The 24603-nt window shown below is 33.1% G+C and overlaps 4 protein-coding genes and 1 pseudogene across 9 annotated transcripts; 1 reads left to right on the forward strand and 4 right to left on the reverse strand.

Moving 5' to 3' along the window:
* The first annotated feature begins 2415 nt into the window (after window positions 1–2415).
* On the forward strand, window positions 2416–4749 carry LOC146958056 (dehydrodolichyl diphosphate synthase CPT3 pseudogene; annotated as a pseudogene). Of its 2 annotated transcripts, none has more exons than XR_015024986.1 (2): window positions 2416–2520; window positions 3559–4749. The product of XR_015024986.1 is annotated as a dehydrodolichyl diphosphate synthase CPT3 pseudogene, transcript variant X1 (transcript). The 2 variants fall into 2 exon arrangements; XR_015024987.1 differs by having other exon boundaries at window positions 2498–3145.
* Window positions 4750–5075: 326 nt separating this feature from the next.
* On the reverse strand, window positions 5076–7252 carry LOC146958057 (uncharacterized). Of its 2 annotated transcripts, none has more exons than XM_085741190.1 (6): window positions 6992–7252; window positions 6698–6725; window positions 6120–6350; window positions 5792–5855; window positions 5656–5715; window positions 5076–5395 (listed from the first exon to the last, which is right to left on the reverse strand). In XM_085741190.1, exons 1-6 carry the CDS (start codon window positions 7123–7125, stop codon window positions 5334–5336), a joined length of 579 nt encoding a protein of 192 aa, XP_085597316.1. In that variant the 5' UTR covers window positions 7126–7252; the 3' UTR covers window positions 5076–5333. The 2 variants fall into 2 exon arrangements, with proteins under 2 accessions (XP_085597316.1, XP_085597315.1); XM_085741189.1 differs by having other exon boundaries at window positions 5656–5718.
* Window positions 7253–10237: 2985 nt separating this feature from the next.
* On the reverse strand, window positions 10238–12621 carry LOC146958058 (tetraspanin-6-like). Its single transcript, XM_085741188.1, has 3 exons — window positions 11660–12621; window positions 11176–11495; window positions 10238–10518 (listed from the first exon to the last, which is right to left on the reverse strand). Exons 1-3 carry the CDS (start codon window positions 12149–12151, stop codon window positions 10479–10481), a joined length of 852 nt encoding a protein of 283 aa, XP_085597314.1. The 5' UTR covers window positions 12152–12621; the 3' UTR covers window positions 10238–10478.
* A 2182-nt stretch (window positions 12622–14803) lies between these two features.
* LOC146958059 (serine carboxypeptidase-like 27) lies at window positions 14804–18545 on the reverse strand. 3 transcript variants are annotated; one of them, XM_085739711.1, is made up of 9 exons: window positions 17917–18545; window positions 17722–17817; window positions 16886–16978; window positions 16700–16785; window positions 16345–16605; window positions 16106–16233; window positions 15906–16001; window positions 15416–15521; window positions 14804–15170 (listed from the first exon to the last, which is right to left on the reverse strand). In XM_085739711.1, exons 1-9 carry the CDS (start codon window positions 18281–18283, stop codon window positions 15027–15029), a joined length of 1377 nt encoding a protein of 458 aa, XP_085595837.1. In that variant the 5' UTR covers window positions 18284–18545; the 3' UTR covers window positions 14804–15026. The 3 variants fall into 3 exon arrangements, with proteins under 3 accessions (XP_085595837.1, XP_085595838.1, XP_085595839.1); XM_085739712.1 differs by lacking the exon at window positions 15906–16001 and having other exon boundaries at window positions 17917–18465; XM_085739713.1 differs by lacking the exons at window positions 14804–15170; window positions 15906–16001 and having other exon boundaries at window positions 15179–15521; window positions 17917–18465.
* A 2291-nt stretch (window positions 18546–20836) lies between these two features.
* On the reverse strand, window positions 20837–24527 carry LOC146958060 (serine carboxypeptidase-like 27). The gene is made up of 9 exons (XM_085741191.1): window positions 23826–24527; window positions 23622–23717; window positions 23266–23358; window positions 23063–23148; window positions 22698–22958; window positions 22477–22604; window positions 22286–22381; window positions 21461–21566; window positions 20837–21363 (listed from the first exon to the last, which is right to left on the reverse strand). Exons 1-9 carry the CDS (start codon window positions 24190–24192, stop codon window positions 21217–21219), a joined length of 1380 nt encoding a protein of 459 aa, XP_085597317.1. The 5' UTR covers window positions 24193–24527; the 3' UTR covers window positions 20837–21216.
* Window positions 24528–24603: the final 76 nt, after the last annotated feature.

Below are 24603 nucleotides of genomic sequence, written 5' to 3' on the forward strand. Positions count from 1 at the left end.
GTTTAATAATTGTCATTTCTTCAAAAACTTCCATCTTTTACTTTCTTAACTAGTGCTATCACCATGATCATTTATTTATTCTTAAAATACTCATTTCTTGAGTGCATCAATATCTGTCTGAAAAGTTAACTTACCAAACACATGAATTCTTGAAGTTAATGTGTTCTGGAAGTTGATGTTTCGTAAATAAAGTAGATCAAATACAATGAATATAGTGATGTTTTCCGAAAGTTAATGTAACAAGAGAATCAAAGCACCAGCTTCAAAACAAGAGATATACTGATGTTAGCAATAATCACAGCCATTGAGTCCTTCTGTACCTTTGCAACAATATTTTTTACAACTTTTATACGCAAAGTCATCAGAAGACTTTTAAAGGAATTATGTTACATACTCCCTCCGTCCCATACTAAAAGCACAAAAAAAAAAAAACACATTTATTAAGAAAACTAAAACATAGTAGTTTGCAACATAATTTCTTGTGTTATCCTTGAAATAAGTTTTATAGGAAGATGTAAAAACAATTTTCATTGGTTATTGGTTATTGAGAAAATGAAAAAGATAGCAATTGAATGCACTTTGCATTTAATTTTCCTTTGGAAAAGATAATTTTTTGACACAACATAATTAAATATGATAAAAGTTGGTCATTTTTTACTTATAATTTGGGACAAAGAAAATGAGTTTTTTTCTTATAATTTGGGACGGGGGGAGTATTGCAGTACCGAAGCATCATACAAAAAAGAGTTGTGTTATTTGAACATCTATTTTTATGACAACCTTTGTGACAACTAAAATTTTACAAAGAAAAGGAGGGATTGGCACAAAAACCAAAGCAATAGAGAGAGAAAGTAAAAACATAATGTGAGTATGAGAGAGAAAGTTGTCACAAAAATTGTCAAAAAATGGTTGTTCAAATGTTCTTCTGACAAATGTTTACAACTAAAGTGCGGAAAATAATTACCATTGCTTTGGAATGGTATTGAGGGAGATTAGGTGAGATGATAGTGTTTTTCTTTTCTTTTTTTTTTTTCTTTTTCCATTTAGGAATGAGTAACTTGGTACTTTAAAGATAGAGTGTATACCATATCTTAGACAAGAGTCGGATTCATTGTGTGTCTATTCTAAGTAGTCTTATACTGTATTTACAAAATACCAATTTCATGACTCAAGCTTTTGACCTTGCGCTAAGGCTCGTCTTCTGTTACAATTTTCAAAACATGTAAAATACTAAAACTGCTAGAAGACTACACATATCTGTTGACCATGCCCATGATTTTTGCATATTTGTGCCCCCTTTTTCCTCTGAAGAGGTCAAGAGGCCCTTTTAAGTTTGAAGCGTAGTAAATGAAATCTTATCATTCTCATCATGTCACACTATTAGAAACATCTTTTGTTAATTTCAGGTCAAAAGAATCGTTTATAAATATGGCAGCTGCCTCATCTTTCTCATCTTTTCACCACATCTAAACTTCTCATGTGTTTCTCTTTCCTTCTCAATAGTGGGAGAGATCACATTTTACCCTCATGTGAAAATTACACATTAGAGAATACATTTTAGTTGCACATGCATGTATTTGTTTGATATACTTTTTTGTTATCGTTGAAGTTTAAATCACGAGTATCTCATTTTTTGAGGTTAAATGACCTAGTGTCTAAAGTTCACCTCTTAAGATTAATAAGCGGGAATTTGTGATTCGAATCTCGTCATCCGTATATATAATACTCCATTCGTCCCTTAATGTAACCCCCCTTTGCATTTTTCACATTTCTTAAGAAAAGTTGTCAGTGTAATTAATGTGTCTGTTATGTGTATTAATATTACCAAATTGTCCTTTGTTTGTATGTGTATTAAATTTGACTATTCATATTTCAAGACAAGTTAGAAGTATTAATTAGGGGTATGTTTAGGAAAAAAGTAATAAATGCATCTAGTAATTTGAAAAGGGGGTTACATTTAGGGACAAAAATAAAATCAAATGGGTGGTTACATTAAGGGACGGAGGGAGTACAATACTATTACCATTTGATCCCAGTTAACGGGACAAGGATCTCATTTTTTATTGAATACTTCACATTATATTAATGATGAGTATAATGGAAAAGAGAATGATATTTTGATATAAATTTGAGAACTAGGAGAATTTTATATTCTTTTTCTCTTACGTTTAATGATATAAATGTAACAATGGCGAGAAATTGAGAGAATTTCACTTGAGAAAATTTATTCCCAATTTAGATAATAAACACAATTCAAATACATGTTCAATTACGTTTAGTGGTTCAATGTGAATTTTTAAGTGTTGAAATATGTGTTAAAACATGTGTCACCATTTCTCAAATAAATATAACAAATGGTATGCTTGCACAATCATAAAATAAATAAATAAATGTAGTAAAACGAGTGAGTGACATACCACAATCATAAAAGTACAGGACAAAACCCTCCCAAAAAAAAACATTGAAGGCTTAAGATTTGATTTCAACGAGGAACTCCAACGTTAGATTGTTGCTTATCAGGTTTCTCACTCACTCTGTCCGAATAACTACCAAATCTAACGTAGCTTTTGTCTCCTGCTTCAACAATTTTTCACCTTTAATTCTTTCGATTTGATTTTTCTTTTCAAAGTTATTGAAATTTCCAATTCTTGATTGATTTGTTCTGAAAGAATTTGTGTATTTCATTTTGATTACGCTGCTTAGGTGTTTGATAAATTGCCACTTGTTTCCCACCCTATTGATTTGTTTCAGACATGTTTTTTTTTTCTTCTTCTTTCTGACACATGTTTTAGTCATATTTATTGCAGTCTTTGTTTTGATGTCTTTTAGAGTAAAGTTTGATAACTGTCATATTCATATTTTTTTTCTTCTTCTTATTCTTAGCTTGTCCAATTTCTAATATGCATTTTTCACTTAATGTAACAACAAAAGATAAAATAGGTGAATTCTAAATGTTAATATTTCTGAGTGCTATCTATCTGGCATGAGTCATGACAGTTTGATTCTGCTGATTTTTTATTGTGTACTTTGCTGATTTTGTGCGGTAAAACTGTAATTAGTGTTTAACAACGCTCGATGAAAGGTAGACTAGCTTAGATTTTGATTTAGCTTTGTTGCTGCAAACTGATGGAAGAAAGGCAGCTAGGTAGCTTGTGGTTTCACTCACTTTTATAGTTTGTGATGCTTAAACATCCAACAAAAGTTATCATTTGTTGATAGGAAGAACATGTTTGTGTATATTGTATATTTTCAGCTTTGAAGTCTTTTTTAACAATTCGATCAGGAAGATCATAATCCAAATTTTAACTTCTATTCTTCTTGCATATAGACTCTACAACTAATTGTATAAGTTTAACTTATTATTACATTGGTAGTTGTTATATATTTTTTTCTACAAACATCACTAATTGTTATAGAAATCTATTGTTTGATACTCTTTGTAAGGATGCAGATGAAATGCTGCAGCTGTTTCTTTTGAGCATGTATTTTGATGTTCAACTGTTGTTGTTTCAATTTTTTCTAACACTAATTTTATAATGAAATTTTCTTCTCATACAGGTTTTGTCTCACACCGTACAAGTTTCGTTACTGAACACTCTAATGCAGAAAAGTGCGGGAAGTATTACAAGCCACTTGCTTGGAGGTTTATATTGTTATCTAAGAAGATGCATATTTGCCGTTTTATCAGCCGGCCCTTTACCGAATCATATTGCTTTCATCATGGATGGGAATCGAAGGTATGCTAGGAGGAGAAACATGGGAGAAGGTGATGGTCATAAGGCTGGATTTTCAGCTCTCTTGTCCGTCCTTAGATACTGTTATGAATTGGGAATTAAGTATGTAACTGTCTATGCATTCAGCATTGATAATTTCAGAAGGAAGCCTAAAGAGGTTCAAACATTCATGGAATTGATGCGGGAGAAGATTGAAGAGTTGCTTCAACAGGAAAGCATTATTAATGAATACGGCGTTAGATTACATTTCATTGGAAACATGCAACTATTGACCGAACCTGTCAGGGTTGCCGCAGAAAAGGCAATGAGAGTTACCGCACACAACCAAGAGAGAGTTCTTTTAATTTGCGTTGCTTATACTTCGCGCGATGAGATTGTGCATGCTGTTCAAGAATCCTGCAAGGATAAATGGAACGAAATTCAACCATCCAAGGTAGATAAAGTTTCCAATGGTGAACGTGAATTTACAAGAATTAATCAGGGCCCGAAAAGAAACGGTCTTGATTTGAATTTTCACGATTCATGTAACGAAAATGAAACCAAAGCTTGTAGTACTCTACATGAACAAGCAGAAGTTGCTGAAGAGATAGACGCTTTGTTAGAGCAAAACGTTAAAAAACATAGCAATAATTACAGTGAAGGTGAAATCACATCTTGCAATGGGACGGTTGAAATAACTGAAGAGCGAAAGTACAAGCATGGTGAGATTGCTTCTATAAAACTAGTTGATATCGAGAAGCACATGTATATGGCAGTGGCACCTGACCCAGATATCTTGATCCGAACTTCTGGAGAGGCACGTCTCAGTAATTTTCTTCTTTGGCAGACTAGTGCATGCCCTTTGTATGCACCAAAAGTACTTTGGCCTGAAATTGGTCTGAGACACTTGGTGCGGGCAGTATTGAACTTTCAGAGACACCATTTTTACTTGGAAAAGAAAAAGAAACAGTTTTGATTGTAACCTTACTCGGCCATAATTCAGAGATAATTTATGTGATGATAGTTTGTTTTTCTATCTTGGGCGATTTTATGTTTTTATTTTACTCTGGGTAGAGTTGTTGAAATCATAGGAGTTTAGTGAATCAGGATGAAAAGAAACAACGAAATTAAACAACAGACATAGATATATGGTTTATACACGAACTCTTGAAGTAAGTTTCTAGAGTGCATCAATGTCTCTTTGAAAAATTAACTTGCCGAATACATGAACTCTTGAAGTTAATGTATTCTAGAAATTGATTTTTTATAAATAAGGCAGATCACATACAATGGATATAGTGTTGTTTTCCGAAAGTTAATGTAGTTGTCACCCATATATGCACATGGAATCAAAGCACCAACTTCAAAACATGAGATATACTGATGTTAGCTTCATAATCATGGTCATTGAGTCATTCTGTTCCTTTGTAACAATATTTTTTACAACTTTTATACACAAAGTCATCAGAAATTTTTCAGAGGAATTATGTAGTTACATATTACAATACCGAAGCATCATACAAAAAATGGGGAAATTTATAGGCTGCAGAAATTTTCTTTTGACAAATGTTTACAACAGAAGTGCGGAAAATAATTGCTATTGCTTTGGAATTGTATAAATCAACTTTCAGGTGCAGGTGCTTCTCCAGCTAAATACTGCTTGTGGACCATTCTCTTGAAATCTGCATGATATATTCCATGAGCAGCACCAGTTAAAATACGCATTCGACCAAATCTACAAAGATTAAAACCTACAATCTACTAGAGCACTAGATATTAAAGTAATGCAAGTTTTAGAACCCTCAAGGAATAGAGTCATTGAAATAGAGATCAATTGAACTAAAATTTGGAGCAACTGAGCAATAACAACAAATAGTTGGAAGTTTAAATAATTAAATCAGAAAACAAATGTGCTTTAGTTAGAATGAAAAAAATTTCCAACCTTCCTTATCATTCCAAAGCTCTGCAGCATAGTTGTTTAGAGGGCTCTCCAAGTTAGGCTCTGCTGTTAGAAAATAACTGATCAGACAGGAACACAAAGGTGACTGCAAAACTCATAAAATAAATGAAGAACACACCTTCCAATAGACTTTGTATAGACAGAAGCATAGTTCTACAGTCATAAGCTGAAGACCACTTGTCCTATACAATCACAAAGTAGGAAAGAAATGAATATTTCATCTACATATTTAATACTAGGCATTCATATTAAATATAATTGGTAGATCCAAAGCAGTAAACACACAGGTAATGGAAAAAAGAAGCACGGACACTCCTCAGATTACCCTGGATTATGTGATTTTTTTAAACTATTATCCGTGTGTCGGTGTTGTGTCCGGTGTCTGTGTTTGTGTCAGTGCTTCATAGCTCTAGTATTTGCTATTTTGTTCTCTAATTCATGAATACCTGAAGGATGTCTAGACAAATGTTGCCAAACTGGTCAACATTTGGATGAAAGCACGTCGTCTCAAATTTCACTTGGGGTGGTTTAAAAGGATAGTTCGGAGGGAAACGTAAGGAAAGTTTATAAGATAAACCCTCATAAGGAGTTCCTTTTCCACCTTGAATTGTGCCAATCCATGTAAAAATATTCTCACCATCAGGGAAAGCAGATACTCCAAGATCTCCTCCACTCATCTGCACAAAAAGTAATCATCAGCATTTAGAGTGAGTGGCCGTCTTTGTGAGAACGAATGAATATTGAATAGAAAGAAAGCAACCATAAATTTAGTTTCTTAATGATACAAGAAGGTTACCCAACATCATATTTCACATGATTTCCCAACCTAATATGAAGAAGTAAAGTACTAAGTATGCGTGGTTGAATAGTTACCCACTATGAAGCACGGACACTTCTTGGTTTAGGCGTGTCCTGGTGTCCGTGTCTGTATCCGTGCTTCATAGGTTACCAAACACCATAAATTTGACAATAAGGCCTAAAAATAAAAAAATTGACTGTATACAGCAAAGAGAGACATACATACCATGAGAGCCATTAATTCCTTCTGTAGTCTGCAATTGCACAAAAAAAATTAAATAGAATTAATGAAACTATGAAAATCTATTCTACCACATCAAAGTTTAAAATTTAAAATAAAAAGAGTAAAAATGAACACACGATAATCAAATTTCATTTCATGCATGGATTCTACTCAAAATTTGTAGCTTCAAATGTGTTTGCAATGAATAACAAATCCAAAACTGATCAAGACTAAAAAAAACTAAATTAGAAGATGGAAAATGAAATTTAGAAATATTTAAGGGGGGAGGAGATGAACCTTTGAGAAACGGAAGTTGTGTCAGCAGGAAGAGGAGAAGCGAGTGGCTTCTTGGAGGATGATCGACGGTGGCGACTGACCGCCGATTCAACAGGGGAATTTTCTTCGGCGGTGGTGTTTGATCGGACCTCCATGATTCCGATCAACGGAGGCCTAATTAGATCAACGGCTCAGATTTCAACTAACTCTATCTAAACGAGAAGAGAGAGACAGAGTGAGTGACAAACTTTCTTTCTATTTTAGAATTTCGCTGAAAGTGGTAGGAAATGAAAAAAATATGGAAAATGATATGTAGTACGGATTTATTGCGTAAGAATTTTCACGGACGCGTGAAAACATTATATTTGCACGCGCTGCAGTTTGGAACGGTGGCCCACATATTACTTTTTCACTAGAATTTGATTTTTCTTTTTCACTACCAATAAAAAAGCCGTTCTCAAACTCTTTATCAGAAAGAAAAAGAAAAAACACCTGCTCAACAAAAAATCCAATTTTCAATTGATTCTCCTCCAATTTCACTACCATGTATAAAATCACCTCTTTGGATAATAAAGTTATCTTTGCAATGAACAACCTTTCCAATTTTAAAACAGGATCTGCAGTCTTAATATCAAGTAAACCTTTTGAACCAGTGAATGAGATCTACAGTTCATAATAGCAAGAAGTGAGTTCCAAATAGAGTTCCTAAACTACCGTCTTTTCTTCATCGTTTTGTTGCTATGTTTTATGACTCAGTGACTGTGTAGACTCTAAAGCAAGAAGTGAGTTGGTCTTTAAAAAAGTGAGTTGCTATGTTTAAAATCTGCTGGAAAATAGCTCAGCACACTACAAACTATGTTGAACGTTTGGGATGTTGTAAGAGCCACTGGAGATGAAGGGAAGAAGAAGGGTCTATACCATCACAACTGTTCTGCGGTAAGAGAAACGGTGGGTAGGTGTGGGTTAAGCAATTATATAACTTTTTATTATATTTATCTAGTAGATTTTATTTAAGTAAATTGCAAAAAATGCAACGCGCGCGTGGAAAAGGAACATTCACAATCGCCCGTGAAATTTCGTACTCAAAAAGCCGTACTATATAGCACAGCTCAAAAAATATAAACATAGAATAATAAATATGGAAAATGTTAATCGGTGCCCCGGATACTGGTTAAGGATACAAAAAAATGTTGTTACCGAAAAAGGAAAAACAACTTCGTTTTTTGTATCCTTAACCAGTGCTCCGGAGACACCGGTTAACATGACTCATAGATATTCAGTTATTTCTTTCCCCAATGGAAGTCCTTATAGGTTGAGATTGTTGTTATGTAAATGACTTCTCATTAGAGATTCTCCAAGTGTTCCGCACCCAAAGTTGTTTTAGTCAAAATTTTAACACAACCTACTCTCTCCATTCCAAAATAAATACAAGTAAAAATGGTCAACATAAATTGAACCAAATATATTAACTTTTGTTTATCAATTTTTGTTTATATTTTAGGAGAAAGGGAGTACACAGTAGGATGTAGGTTGTGAATTTGTAATGTAGTTTTATAACATAGTTTCCATTATTAACATATGGGAGCTAAATATTATGAATAGTCCACAAATCATATTTCAATCGATAAATATAACTATTATTAGGTTGGACGTTGTGATTTGAGTTTGAATTTCATTCCTTCGCTTATATGTATAAGTTTTCAATAACTAATGTCATATCTTCTATTAAAAAACATTCCATGGAAAAGTATATCGAAATTTTCTACTATTTTTTTTTTGGTCAGGTAGCCTAGTGGCTAGAATTCACCTTATAAGGTGAATAACTGAGATGTCCGGGGTTCGAACCCCGACCCCTACATATAATAATGCATTGTCATACCAGCTGAGCTATGCTCACGGGACAATTTTCTACTATTTTAGCTGTAAATGAAAATGTTGTATTATTAATTTGCAAAGAATGTGAAAAAATCATTTAATTGGTAGGGTAGAATGTGAGTGAGTGGACAGCAACCTCTTAAAAACACTAACAACAGTGTTTGAGGGTCCACGAGCCGCCAACGCCAATGTTTGTTTGTGGTGGAAGTGCTTAGATGACTAAGCATTAAGGTGGAGCTTATCTTAAAATTAACATAATAAAGTGTGTTTACGTAAGCTGCCACGTTTTTGTGGTGTTTAATCAAAGAAAAATACACAAAAAAATACTGCTACCTCCGTCCCGTTTTATCTGAGTTAGTTTGGTTTTTCACACAGATTAAGAAAAATGTATAAATAAAGGGGAAAGTAGAATATATTGTATTGGGAATGATGAAAGTAGTATTAATTAGAGTTATATTGTATTGGGAATGATGAAAGTTGTATTGAAAATTGAAATGAGTCAGTTATTTTGGGACACTTTTTTTAGAAAATGGATCAGATATTCTGGGACGTAGCGAGTACTAATTTGGGAAGCTATTCTAAATCTAGTACTTTTTTCATATTCATTTCTGGATAATAGTTACACTCACTATAGCAGGGTGGTGTGAAAGATGGGTTTAACAGGTTGTTTAGTGTAGCAAGAAATAAAAATAATAAGTTTAACGAGATGTTTCATTGCGATTGGCGTAATACAAGGGAACGATATATATTCAAACTTGTGTATTTTCTGACTTGATAGAGCCATTACACTTATATGCCTATAGCCTAACGTTAATATACATACATATATATATAAGGGAAAATATGATTAATTGGCTTTGAGAATATTACTAGCCTATTCTTGGATCACATTTATATCAGTTTGAGGGACTCTTGAATTTCTATCAAGTTATCAATAATTACGAGAACCTTGAGCTTAGTATTTGACATGTTTGGGCCATAAAAGCTTATCTTACATGCGTGACTAGAGCATAGATACCCATAGTATATTGGCATGTCATACGCAGTTTTTGTGACCATGAGACTTTATTCAAATTTATCGTGATTTTTCATAAGCTACAAATTGATCGTTGAATTCTTTACTGCACCGGACGAAATGAATTATACATAGTTCAAATTAAATTCATTTATCTTACCAACTCGATCAATTTTCAGTTCATATTGCCCGTGAATTGATATTGTTTAAGTCTTATTTTTATGTCTACTGAAATCCTCAAGTATTTATTCGGTTAATTATTCTGCAAGAACAGAATAGCAAGTGGAATCAGGGTGCGTATTCTATTCATCCTAATCCCATTGCACAATTCAGCCTACTTTATGTATTTAAATCAAATTGGAAAAAACATACACAAATGAGAAAAGGCAAAATAAAGCACTTGTCTGCTATGAATATGATATTTGAGATAAAGCAAAATTAAGTTTTGTACAAAAAAGCAGCCAAACTACTACTACTAGGAAGCTGATGATGCTGGAAAGAAACAAAGGCCTTGAGACATTCAATTTTATGTCCAATACCATACACTGTGGAACTAGTGAATTGTCACAATCCCTATGGAGCACCCACCCAAGCATGGATGATAGAGCATATCTTCTGCTAATAAAGCTGTTCCTTCCTATCATGCAACCATCTCCACCTGTTGAAAAAAGCACATAACAATCAGTCATATTGAGCATCTTGTGCATGATTTATATATTTTTACCATTTCTTGGTTCTTGTATAAAGTTCCCTCCAAATCCCAATTCCATGTGGCAAAAGTAAAGGTAATACCCGATTTAGATCATTTGAAATATTTTTTTGCCATGAAAAGAAATTTATACATTGAATAAAAAAAGTTATACTTTGGACAATAAATTTTCAGCCTAATAACTTTATTTTTTTAATTAATAAGAACAATTATTCTTTGTAAAAAAAAAATTAAAATTAAAAATTGACAATGAAACTTAACTTAGTTGGTAAGACGTTTCACCTACACCAAAAAAGGTTGTAGGTGAGTCATGAAATGGAAAAGTGGAGAACACTATTTTTTTTACCGAACGAGGAGAACACTATTGATCCCCTTTACAAAAAGGATGTTTTTTCAATGACATTAAACTACTTGGGGTTTTTAAATATGTATTTAAATCCCTAAAAAAAGGTATTTAAAAAAATTGCAACTTTGTCCATAAGCTTATCAATAATTATGTAATTAAGTATGTGAACGACAAAAATTTGTAACTCTAACAAATTTAAAAACCTGAGTAAATCTAATTTATAGGCATGCATAACTTTTCATCATATATATTGGACTTACCAATGGTAATCCCATCTGGGTCTAACTTTGGTCATACGGTTTTCACCATATGGATAATCTGTTTCAGCTCTTCTTGCATTTCTGAAAGCACAACATCCAATTGAATAAATCCCTATGAGCAAAATAAGCATGGTGACAGTGAGAACTGATAGCTTATGCCAATTCCTTCTTATGTCTTCAAGCACACCAGCTTTGCATGAATCACACTCATAACATAGCAATGTTGGTTCATTGCTCCATTTGTAGCAATCTGAGTCTTGTGTCATCATCACTGCTTCCATATTGTAATTGCATGCAGTTGGTGGCTTACAACATCCTGACTACATTAACCATAACTTAGCATTAATCAATTTCACATTCAAAAAATGTTATTTTGGAACTGTAGTAGTTCAAAAAATGTTATTTTGGAACTGTAGTAGTAGTAGTAGTAGTAATATATTTATTGAAAATTGAGCTAGTAACTTAAACTAATTATAATTTGTACCTGTATTGGAGACATATCATTCTGCATATAATCCAAAGGGGTCCAAGAGGAAAGTTTGTCACAAGTTTTAGACCCTAAAATACAATTCTTTACAGTATTCCAATAACGTGGATTTTGTATTCTTTTCTTCAACCAAGGTGAATAATCTGTAAGATGATACTCACTATAAGATCTACCAGGCACTTCTACACCACCACCTTTACTAGTCACACCAAAACCAAATATAGTCAAACCCAATAGTGCTACTATTAGTAACAGCATAATCACCAAGTACAACCATAGTGCACATGCAACATGAAAACAAGCACCAATGAAACCAGCTAATGATATCACAAGTACAATAAAACCTATTACAAGAAGTGGTGTTTGGAGAATATTGGCACAAGTTGTGCTGCTCCTTGCCATCCATAGTCCTGCTCCAATTATTGGTATGGATGCTAAAAGTGTTAACAAGTTTAAGATCCCTATCACTGTGTTACTGAACCTATACATTTCTCTCACTCTTAATTTCTCTCTATAGTTTTTTTTTTCTTCCTATATGTGTTTCTTCTTGTGGTGTCTTTATATCTATCTATTTATAAAAGGGAGAGAGGTACTTAGTTTGAATGGTGTATTCAGAAACTTTAGTTGAAGTATATTGTGAAAATGAGTGAATGATCATGACATTGTACTTAGTTGTTAAGGAAGTTATTGTTCATTTAGAATGACATATTTGCCCTTCTTGCTTGCCTCATTTATTTAGAATTTGAGCTTTGTCTAACTCTAATGACTTTGATACCAACTTAAAATTTGGGTTGAACTCAATTCAACTCTACAAAAACTGGCTTATACTTCGAAAAATTCCATGTTGTAGGTGACTAAATTTGTCTAACATTTTAGGTTTAATCTCGTTCATTGTGTGGCTCTTAACAAATTTTCCGACCTTTTTTTTCTAGTGATTAAATGTCTCAATTGACATATTTATCTGTATATATCTCATGTGAGTCATGTTATAGATCAATTCGCAAAGGCATAAATTCCATGTGCATTTAGATAAGGCAAGCAAAGAATTAAGAGCTAGTGATGGTCATTTTGGTAACTACAAATGATGCTATTGCTTTTTGGGTTATATGGACCCCGTTTGGACTTGTTTGTGAAGCAAGATCATGAACCTGATTTGGTTATTCTTGGATGGGTATTATAGAATAGTCTGGTATAGTATATAATATATAGTATACGGAATATGGATGCTCTTTCTTTCTTATCCTGTCTCATCTAATTTTAATGTGATATTATACCATGTGTCTTTTAGGCTCCATAATGTACTCTAATTCTTTTTCTTTTTGTTTCTTAAAAAGAAGTTCCACTAAGCTTTAAATCGTCGATGACAAATATACTTTAGCAAAGCACCTTGTGTTGTTGATATATTGTCTTCTACCATTTGAAATTTAAAATAAAAAAGTTATTTTTGTAAAAGTATTCCCAAAAACCCTTTTTCCCGTATCACCCAATTTTGAGAGTGAAATGAGATCTATAAGAAATTGCATGGTATTACACATCAACACGCATGTGCATAATACTTTGATGGTAACTTTTTTTCGTATTAGAGTGAAATGTGCTTACTATAATATTAAAACTTAAAACCGAATTTATTCAAAGTTGACTTGAATCAAAGGGAATATATTCTTTTTAGGTCGACTGAAAATAATTCAGGGAAAAAAAATTATGGGCTCACATTTTTCTTTACCAAGTAAATAACATGGGCAAAACCCATACCAATTGAGAATTGATTTGGTATTTTTCTAGATTACCTTTGAAAAATGGTGGGTAATTTACCCACCAACCAATGAAAATAAACAATTTATTGGTGGGGTCAAGATAGTTGATGAATATCACCTATAAAGATTAACGTTCATTGGTTGGTTGAGGTAAATTATTCATCATTCTTCCATGGTACTCTAGTTGTCACCGATTGATTTTTGAAAACTTTAAACTTCTAAAATTTCTCTCAAACATCTGAAAAAGACCAAAATACCATTGACCCGTTAAGTACCCTTCCTGTCTTTATTTGAAATCCAGGCTTTATAAGAAGAAAAGTGAGGGTATCACCTGCCACTTTGCAAGTGAAATGAGGTATCACTTGGTTGCAGCCCCTCTCACCCTTTCTTGAAATGAGGTATATCAAATGAATGTAGGCATGCGACACAAAAATGGATCCTCCCATGTGTAATTTTCATGAGAGGTAAAGTGTGATCTTTCACCATTCAAAAGAAGAGATAAACACATTAGAAATTTAGATATGATGAACTTAGCCAGTGAGAGATCACACTTTATTCTCATGAGAAAATTACAATTGTTGCATGAAAAATTTACACTTGAGAGAATTCATTCCCCGCACGCTAGACACCTCATGTAAGGTGAGAGAGAACTGTCAGCATCATTGAGAGTACACAATGAAATTTGGGTATAATTTACCAACTAATAGATAATTTCATACATAAACTCAAGTCAAAGCGGGTTTGAGCAGGATATTCAAAATGGTTAAATATGTTTTTGGTCCCTATAAAATTGGGACCTTTTAAGTTTAGTCTTACTTAATTTTAATAGTTTTTTTAGTCTTTATAAAAATTTCTGCTCTCATTTTTAGTCCTTTATAAATCCAAATTTGTTTAATTATACTTAATCTCTTAAGTTTTTGAACAATTTTTTGTAGACCTGTTAAGAACATTATTAAAAGTTCTTCCCCAAAAAATTAGCTCAAAATTTGATTTCTACGTCCATATATTTTGTTACTTGTTTATCTTGAACTTTTGTCGTTTAAAAAGATTCATACTTAATTCATCATATGTTAAAAAATTCTAAACGTGTCTCCGAAAAATCATTCAAAAATTTAAGAGTTTAAGGATAATTAAACAAATTTAGTTTTAGCTGAGACTAAAATTACATGTAATTTTTTTTTTTTGTAGAGACTAAAAAAAGATTAGAATTAAGGAATAAGCTTAAAAGTTCCCAATTTTTTTGTTAAAGTGGTCTTATAAGTAGTTATTTTCATGTCCATGCAAGATTATTTTGATGTCAATCATTACTGTCCACATTTTTTTAAATGTGATATTACTGCACACATTGTTCCGGTTAATTTGTTTGTCTGTCTGTCTTGTAATCTTGCATAATGAAAACTATATATTAACACTCATAAAAATAATCACATTTTCAGTAACAAATAAAATAGAAGAAAACTACTATTGGTACATTTATCAAATTTAATTTCCAGGCAGAGGCAAGATGGAACTCATGAGAAATGCATTCCTTATTCTGTCTCAGCCTGTTCCATGTATATGACTATTTTGGTTCTTCTATACTTGAAGTGGAAAAGAAAAAATGCATCTGATTAACTTGATGGCATATTCTTGTTTTCCAAGAATGATCTAAAAAGAATAAATGCTTCACGAGGCTTATGAAGAGGAACCTCATGTCCAGCACCTCTTACTGTGACCAATGTGAGCCCTTTATAAACTTGACTCCATCCACAAATCTTCACAAAAGAGAAAATTATGAGATAATGAGATTATCAAGGCAAGGGGCCTATAACCAATCCTTTCAAAATCTGCGATTATGAGATAATGAGATTATTCAAGTCCCACACTGATAATGGCTCGAATGGATAAGCTCCAATACAATATTAAGTTTTTATATTGGCATAATAAGTGTCACGCTTTTGGCCTTACCGCCTTTGACATGATAGAAAAAACGACACGATAGAATGAAGTTATCACCAACCTTGCCATTATCATACCAAGGGTACCAATTGATGATGGTTGGTAGCTTCAAGGCACCAATAGAATATCGAGTTGTAGTCAGTGGAATTACAGCATCAGTGTCTCCACTGCAGCCAAAATACGAAAGTTCAGAAGAATTCGAGTTCTAGTTTACCGAATATGAAATGGATGAGATTGCTGAAATAAAAACATGATATGTGACACTCGTGATTAAGAAATGGCACAATGCTTCTAAAAGTGATGGGATTAGACTCTTAAATAAGTAATTCACATTAGATCATATGAATTATTTTGACAAGTGTTGAGATATATATCTTGCTTCATACTTTTAAGTGAAATTTCGTTTCATAGGAGTCAAACGCAAATACTCCCTCTAGTCTTAAATACAAGCAAGGCGCACATGTATTTGGTATAAATTTGGATCAGATATAAATGTAACTTTTTGTTTATATTTAAAACCAGAGGAAGTATATAGTTAAGGTTGATGGTACCTGTATACCCATGTCCGGAGACCGGCATTAATAAGTTCTTGATATATAGGAAGCATAGACAATGGGGAATCAGTCCAATAATCCCAAACAGTACCACTGTCAAGAAGAAGAAAAAAACCTTCCAATTCAAAATCATGATAGAATTATAGACTTCAATAGAACATGTTACATATCAATTTACTAAATTAAAATTAATATACCTGCATGCCTTCCAAGCATATGAAATCCCAGTTACATTGGCATGAAGTGCCTTCTGAACTTCTGGACGAATGAAGTACACATCAGAATACCTTTCAGCACATGGATCATATGCTCTATACATCCAAGGCTGAAGAGAGGGAAAAAAGAAACAAGAAAAAAAAATCATCAAAACACTTCTACTAATACATGTTATGGTTTTTGTACGCAATGTGAATGAGTTGAAAGCATATAGGCTTACATAACGATCATGCAAGCCGCTTCTGAGTGATGTGGTATTGTTACAAGGTGGTGTATTAATGCTATATCCATCAATGTTTCCTTGCTCAGTAATTGCAACTGTAAGAGCCTGCAAACATTGCACTGATGGATGCTGAATGGACCCAAAATCACAGCCAATGTTTAGCTTCTTATATGTGGAATCTGAAATCAAACCATGTGTCCACCAGTACTCAAATGTTCCAATATAATCATGATAATCATCAATCACGCTATTTCCAACCTGTTGCAACGATAGTAGAATATGATTATCATAAGTTAGTTTTGTTCTGTCTATGTGAACATAAAAGATTTAAACATGAATCTAAAAAGCTTACCATAAATCCCTTAAAATTTATAACTGGATTACAGATTCCCTTATTTCTCTGGTTAACAATTTGAGCCAACTGAAGAACATAATGACCTGAGGAAATCATTTAAATCTATAAGAAATTGATCAATTCTTCATTGTACAAGCCATTCCATTGATAAGTAGAAAACTGATATATCAAATATAGATTCACCTGCATAACTTTCCCCAGCCATGTAGAATTCTCTATGTTTGTACTGAGGAAATCTTTCAAACCAATTAACTAGAAAAATATACGCATCCTCAGCTGCAAAGTCAAAAAAAGTTACAGATCGCAGATACATATCAACACGTCAAATCTCATTGCTAAAACAAAACAAATCTGGCACTGCGAGTAAATCCTTCATGGGCAAAACTATTTTACAAACCTATGCATCACCGACGCAACGCTGACACATGTGGCTACATTCAGTTAGTACTAGTGTTGACGTGTCTGGTGTCAATGTCGGTGTCTATTTTGTGCTCAGGGGCGTAGCCATGACTGCCCAAAACAAATTCATAAGTTTTATATTTATCTAGCCTAATAATATATATTTAACTACTCCAATCAACTATAAGCCAAAAATAAGTACAAACAGAAAAGTCCAAAAATTATCATGTGATTAATAAATTTATTGGTCTTGGTTAGACACTTTCGGACTCTTGAGCAATTAAAGTGTTTCTTGCGAATAGATCAGCTATTTACCTTGAAAAAGACGTTGTTAGTTTGTTTGGTACAAAGTCAATTACGGATGAATTTGACTGTTAGACGTGTTGTCAAGCTCAACTTTCCTAGACAGTTATTGTCAGTTTTAATTTTGGATTTTATATAAGAAAAAAATTCTTCTGAAATTTTCCGCGTATAGTTTTCCCCCACTTATCGGTTAAATTTAATATATTAGTTTTTAAATGTAGTTTATTCATTCTTCTTTATATTTGGCCAATTGACCCCCTTGTAAAACTTATGTTAGCTCCGTCATTGTCTGTGCTTCATAATTACGACTACATTACCTGTTTTCTGGTCACCAAATGTCTGCATATCTGTTGTTTCATTACAATAAGAAAAACCAACACCAGCAGGAGACTCAAGGAACAGTATGTTTGCCACTGCAACATCCAAAATAATAAATATTAGTAACGATATTTTTTTGTTGAACAAATCGAAGCATCGAGGGTTGAATTTCATTAGATGAGAATTCGACTTACAATTGTTCCAAGCATAAGGATTCAAGTAAAGTGACTTGCCATCAGGCCTAATACGAAAAGGACCAATTTCTTCAGAAGCACCATAAGCAATGGAAGAACAACCAGGACCGCCATTAAGCCATAAAACTAGTGGCTTTGAATTGGGTCCATGACTCAGTGGTGCTTCAGTCAACCAGTAAAACAATGCTCTTCCACTCTTCTCATTCACAGTCACATAACCTGAATACTGTTCAAATTCAACATTTTTTGGTTGCCCTGGTAACCACTTAATTTTATCTCTCTTTTGTTCTTTTATAGAAGAAGCCAAAGAAATTCCCACACAGTAAATGGACAAAAACAACACAACACAGAATATGGAATGACTCATATCAACCAATAGTTTTGCAAAAACCAAAAGCAAAAAAACTCAAAGATTTATACTACAATCTAATTTACTAATGCCTGCAGAGATTTGAAGCAAATGGCTTCCAAAGCAACAGAAAAAGATAAAAGTGTGAGAGTGAGGAAGTGAAAGACTTAAAAATGTGGTATTTATAAACAAGAAATTACAAATGTTTGTTATAACAGGTTGTTAGTTAGAACTATCTATGTAACAAACACTTTTCACATTGAAGCCGTGTTCAGTGTCCGATATGTGTCTATCTCCAAGTCTAATACAATCTTAAAACATGTGATTACATTCAATTATTTGATTTTTTCAAATAATTAATAATGTTGATCTGGTGGTGTCGTATTTGGTGTCTGTGTTCATGCAAGTGCTTCGTGTAGAATTATGCAATTGGTCCTTCAAGTCAATCATCAAAGCTTTGAATATTCTTTGCTTTTAATGGATTAATTTTTCTTATGCATTGTATATTAGCAGGCTAGTCAGTTGAGTGGCACACATGGGAATGGGATTTCTCAAAGTTTCCATCTTTGAGACCAAGATAGATCCTTTTTCTTTTGGAGACTAAAATATAAATAACATCATCATTGAGGTTTCAAATTGTGTTGCCATTATTTGGTCAATGCCACTTTATGCAATTGCAATAACCTAGCAATTCATATATGAAAGTGAGAGAAACACCTCTATAAGTAAAAACAAAATGATAAATGAGCATGCTCTTATGTTTAGTTCCACCTTGATGGCGATCAAAGTTGGCTAACAATAAAGTTTGTATAGATTTTGCTCATATTGTAAATGTGATTTGACTAATCTTTTTTTTTAATGGTTATCTCGACTAATCTTTTGTCCATTAGTGATTGAAAGTTACTCAATAGGCATCTCGGTTTCACTCTCGTAATTCTCAATTAACTATTTTTGTGTGTAAAATTTGATCAAATTGTAATTTTCAATCGACTATTTTTAACCAAATGACTAATTTTAAGATGCCCTATTGAACAACCATTTCATTCCACCTAACATATATTTATTCACTTTACTCTGGTCAACTTTAAATTGGTTTTAATATCATCACATTCAAAAAGCAGTGATTACCAACCTACTTAAAAATTATCACAAATCACTTTATCACAAAAATGAATTTTATTTTATTTCTCTAACTTTTATCTTCGGTAGACATTTTTAAAATGCACACAAAATCTAAGATATTGTATTCCACATCAAAAAATTTGATGACAATTGATTTCTCCATTCAATATCATGCACATGCATGTTTATGTGTCTATGCTTCACTCTCAAAATTGGGTAATTTTCTATATATATAATTCAAAAATATTGGATAAAATAGCGGGAAATAAAGTTGAAATACTACTTTCACAAAATAGCTTTTTTTTTTTTTTGAATTTAAAATTCCAAGTGGTAGACACGACAATATATCATCAACACAAGGTGCTGCTTTGCTAAAGTTTATTTGTCATTGACGAATTAAAGCACGGTGGAACGTTTGTGACATTTACATGAATAATCGTTATCATTGATAACTTTGTTTCAATGTTAAAGAGAAAAAAGAATTAAAATAATGATTGTTTGAAGAATAAATTATTTAAGGAGGGACTATTTGTGTTGTAGGGATCAATTATCTTTTTTAATTGTCAATGACCAAATTGTCTCTTTTAATTATTGTAAGTGGCCTAATTATCTTTTTCTAACAGTGGTTTAGATACAGACTAAGTTGTCCCATCTATTTATTTTTTTATGACTAAATAATGCTTTTAATTTTTCATCATGAACCAAATTGAGTCTCTCTGGTTTTTTTAGAGTCTAAAAGAAATCTTAGTCAACAAGTATGGTTGGACATCCGGTTCACATATCTTGTGATTTGAGTTTAAGTCTGAAATTCTCTAATTGTCTCCCTACAAGGTCTCGGCTGCAACGGAAAGGCGTGTAATCCTCACTTTCGTGTCTTTGTTGTGATAATCAAGAAGATTCAAGTTGGAATTTGTTCATGTCATGCCTGAATACAGTTACTATGTAGCGGCAAAATGGTTTCTGGGACCTAATCAAACCTGTTATCTTTGTTGCAAATGATTTTGAGATTTTTTCTTCAGGTTTGCAACTTCCCTAATGCACAACCAGCGTAGCAATTGGTGTATGCTGTTATGTTGTTGCTGGCATAGCAGGAATTTTCACTTGTGGGATATTGTTGATGAAAATTGCGCCAGTTAGTCATCGTGCAGCTGAAATTTTTGCAGCAGTGGCGCGCAACCAATGATATGTCCCTGTGCAGCAGGCAGGAATGTCCACTTGTAGTAAAATAATGTTAGCAATGCATTTTGTAACAAAACAAATTAAGTCTCAATGTTTTTCTCAATGATTAAAATCGATCTTCACTCTTATTTGTTTAATCCATTCAATAAGATTTATATCATTATACGATCTCAAAAGGGGTCTTATAAGTAATTAGTATTTCCATTTTTATGCAAATTTTTAATTATAAAGCAGACAGACAAATCTATAAAACAAATGAATAGAACAAAATCAGCAACAATGTGTGAAGCAATATCATATTAAAAAATGTCAGCACTAATGATTGACATCCAGGAGCTAAATGCAAAGTTTACACTTTTCATTTATGAGAAGAGTTTTCTACACAAGATGTCACATTAATCTTGCATAGTGAAAACGAAATAAAGAATAACACTTCTATAAAAATAATCACATTTTCAATTGAAGAACTACTATTGGTACATTTATCAAATTTAATTTCCAGGCAGAGATGCAAGATGGAACTCATGAGAAATGCATTCCTTATTCTGTCTCAGCCTGTTCCATGTATAGGAATTGAAGTTATTCTTAAGAATGTAAGGTACTTTTTTGGTTCTTCTGTACTTGAAGTGAAAAAGAACAAATGCTTCTCATTAGCTTGATGATGGCATGTCCTTGTTCTCCAAGAATGATCTAAAAAGAATAAACGCTTCGCGGGGCTTATGAAGAGGAACCTCGTGTCCAGCACCTCTTATTGTTACCAATGTGAGCCCTTTATAAACTTGACTCCATCCACCAACCTTCACAGAAGAGTAAAATTTAGTATCAAACTTGCTGCTATTCATACCAAATTAGTATAAACTTGAACAGTTTTTACTTATAGAAGTTAGCACTAACCTTGCCACTATCATACCAAGGATACCAATTGATGATGGTTGGTAGCTTCAAGGCATCGATAGAATATCGAGTTGCGGTCAGTGGAACTACAGAATCAGTGTCTCCACTGCAGCCAAAATATCAAAGTTAAGAAGAGTTCCAATTCTTGATTACAGATAAGATTTAATTTGCATGTGTAAAAGAAATTTACACATGTATCCAATCACAGTTCGCCATGTGGATATTTATTGAGATAATTTAGAAACTAACATGATAAAGTGATATTATGATGTGATTTGATTGGATGTATGTCTAACATAAATTATGTTGTCAGTCCATAATCATTGATCTATACAGAATATGGAGTAATGAAAGGAACAACTAAGCCCGAATGTTACTAGTACAAATTGAAGTGCAATTATGCTGAGCCAGTGAGCCTCAATAATGTCAAAGAGCATTTAGAGAAATATGAAATGGATGGGATTGTTAAAACGTGATAAGTGACACTCAAATGATTAAGGAACAAAGATATTTTTTTGGCACTGTGCTTGAAAAGCTGAAATAAAAATCTACTATTCAAGAATTAAAGAATAAACACAACAAAAGTAATGGGATTTGACGCTATTAAAGTAAGCAAAATACATTAGAAGATAATGTAAGACATGTCAATCTACCAAAAGTTGATATCACATACTATCCATGGATGTATTCAGATGTCAACTGTTGAATTATGTTCATAAGTGTTGAGATATATATCTTTCTTTATCATTTTATGTGAATTTTCGCTTCTTCCGATAAATATAAGCAAAAAAGTACATGTATTTGGTATATAGTTAAGGTTCGTACCTGAATACCCATACCCGGAGACCAGCGTTAATAAGTTCATGATATATAGGAAGCATAGACAATGGGGAATCAGTCCAATAATTCCCAACAATATCACTGTCAAGAAATGAAAATAAGAAACCTTTTAAATCAAAATTCTGATAGAATAGACCTCAATAGAACGTGTTCAACATTAATTGAAAATAATATACCTGCATGTCTTCCAAATATATGGAATCCCTGTTACATTGGCATGAAGCGCCTTCTGCACTTCTGGACGATTGAAATACACGTCAGAATGCCTTTCGGTACACGGATCATATGCTCTAGACATCCATGGCTGTTTGTTTTATAAGATCAAAACAAATTAAACACAGTTGATGGCATTCACAATTGATAAACCATTCAATAAATCGATAGCATATAGGCTTACATAACGACCGTTCAAGCCGCTTCTGAGTGATGCGGTATTGTTACAAGGCGGAGTATAAATGCTATATGGATCAATGTTTCCTTGCTCAGCAACTGCAACTCTAAGAGCCTGAAAACATTGCACTGATGGATGCTGAGATGATCCAAAGTCACAAGCAATTCTTAGAATCCTATATGTAGAATCTGAAATCAAACCATGTGTCCACCAGTACTCAAATGTCCCAACATAGTCATGATAATCGTCAGTCACACCATTTCCAACCTGTAGCACCAATCACAGAATAATCAAACTCGTTATATGATTATCATAAGGTGGTCGTGTTGCATTGAATTGTGTTTATGTAAACATGAACCTAACAATCTTACCATAAATCCCTTAAAATTGATAACTGGTTTGTCAATTCCCTTATTTCTCTGGTAAACAAGTTGAGCCAACTGAGGAACATAATGACCTGAAAATCATTCAATTTTTCAAGAAATTGAATAATTCTTCATTGTACAAAGCATTCATTCAATTGATAAGTATGGCACCAAAGTAGAAAACTGATATATATCAGATTTTGATTCACCTGCATAACTTTCCCCAGCAATGTAGAATTCTCTATGCTTATACTGAGGAAATCTTTCAAACCACTTTACAAGAAAAATATATGCATCCTCAGCTGCAAAGTCAAGAAACTCAGATCTCATATGCAATAAAGTTATTAACGTGTCAAATCTCTTTGCTAAAGCAAAACAAAGCTGGCACCATGAGTAAATCCTTCATGAGCATGATCATTACAAACCTATGCACCACCGACACGAAACCGACACACGTGGTAAAACTCAATTATTCTATTCTCTCAAATTGTTACCAATGTCAATGTGTCACTAACGTGTCCGGTGTTGGTGGCGGTGTTTCATAGTTACAAACTACATTACCTACCTGTTTTCTGGTCACCAAATGTGTACAGATCTGTTGTTTTATTACAATAAGAAAAACCAACACCAGCAGGAGAATCAAGGAACAGTATATTTGCCACTGCAACATCCAAAATAATAAATAGGCATAAATATTGTCAAAAATTGAAGAAAAAAAATTTGTGTACGAATCGAAGCAACAAAGACTGAATCTCAGAATCGGACTTACAATTGTTCCAAGCATAACGATTCAAGAAAAGTGATTTGCCATCAGGCCTAATACGAAAAGGACCAATTTCTTCAGAAGCACCATAAGCAATTGAAGAACAACCAGGACCACCATTAAGCCATAAAACTAATGGCCTTAAATTGGGTCCACGGTTCAGTGGTGCTTCAATTAACCAGTAAAACAGTGCCCTTCCATTCTGTTCATTCACAGTCACATAGCCTGAATACTGTTCAAATCCAACATTCTTTGGTTGCCCTGGTAACTGCTTAATCTTATCTCTCTTTTGATCTTCTATAGAAGAAGCCAATGAAATTCCAACACAGAAAATGGACACAAACAAAACAATATAGAATATGGAATAACCCATTATTCTATAAAACAAAAAATGTACTAATGAATGAGAGAACCAATGGAATTTATTGAAGTGCTGAAAAGAATCAAAGCCCAAATCTAGGAATACACATCCCAATACTAAAAGATCTAAAACTCAATCTAATCTAATGCCTGCATAGAGAAAAACAAGGAACAAGGCTAAAACTATGAGGAAGTGAGAGACATAAAACTATGGTATTTATAAACATAGACATGTGAGTAATAATTTATGTTTGTACAATAATGAGTTGTTAGTTGTTACTAGCAACTATGTATGCATTTGGTCTTTGTAACCAATCATGAATGCTTTGAATTTAGTTATCTGTTTCTGGATTGATTGTTGCATATAATGCATTGTATATTAGCATGCTAGTTGACTGAGTGAGTTGTTGAGTGGTGCACATGG

Source organism: Medicago sativa, chromosome 1, assembly GCF_051527215.1.
Source record: "Medicago sativa cultivar Bolivia chromosome 1, Bolivia_mono, whole genome shotgun sequence".
Classification (NCBI taxonomy): Eukaryota; Viridiplantae; Streptophyta; class Magnoliopsida; order Fabales; family Fabaceae; genus Medicago; species Medicago sativa.

Bases quoted from the DNA above. Each gene is read 5' to 3' on its own strand.
- LOC146958059 (XM_085739711.1), bottom strand. From the start codon at position 18,283: ATGAGTCATTCCATATTCTGTGTTGTGTTGTTTTTGTCCATTTACTGT. The intron at 16,786-16,885 runs GTGAATCTATAT...TGATTTCCTCAG, and splicing joins GGCTGGGGAAAGTTATGCAG to GTCATTATGTTCTTCAGTTG. The intron at 16,002-16,105 runs GTATATTAATTT...TCTTCTTGACAG, and splicing joins TATGCTTGGAAGGCATGCAG to TGGTACTGTTTGGGATTATT.
- LOC146958057 (XM_085741189.1), bottom strand. From the start codon at position 7,125: ATGGAGGTCCGATCAAACACCACCGCCGAAGAAAATTCCCCTGTTGAA. The intron at 6,726-6,991 runs GTTCATCTCCTC...GTGCAATTGCAG, and splicing joins ACAACTTCCGTTTCTCAAAG to ACTACAGAAGGAATTAATGG. The intron at 5,856-6,119 runs GTATTCATGAAT...GTGATTGTATAG, and splicing joins TTTGTCTAGACATCCTTCAG to GACAAGTGGTCTTCAGCTTA.
- LOC146958058 (XM_085741188.1), bottom strand. From the start codon at position 12,151: ATGTATAGGTTCAGTAACACAGTGATAGGGATCTTAAACTTGTTAACA. The intron at 11,496-11,659 runs GTACAAATTATA...TGGTTAATGTAG, and splicing joins ATGATATGTCTCCAATACAG to TCAGGATGTTGTAAGCCACC. The intron at 10,519-11,175 runs GTAAGTCCAATA...TTTTTTCAACAG, and splicing joins CCCAGATGGGATTACCATTG to GTGGAGATGGTTGCATGATA.
- LOC146958060 (XM_085741191.1), bottom strand. From the start codon at position 24,192: ATGGGTTATTCCATATTCTATATTGTTTTGTTTGTGTCCATTTTCTGT. The intron at 23,718-23,825 runs GTAAGTCCGATT...TGGATGTTGCAG, and splicing joins TCGTTATGCTTGGAACAATT to TGGCAAATATACTGTTCCTT. The intron at 22,959-23,062 runs GTAAGATTGTTA...TTGGTGCTACAG, and splicing joins TCAATTTTAAGGGATTTATG to GTTGGAAATGGTGTGACTGA.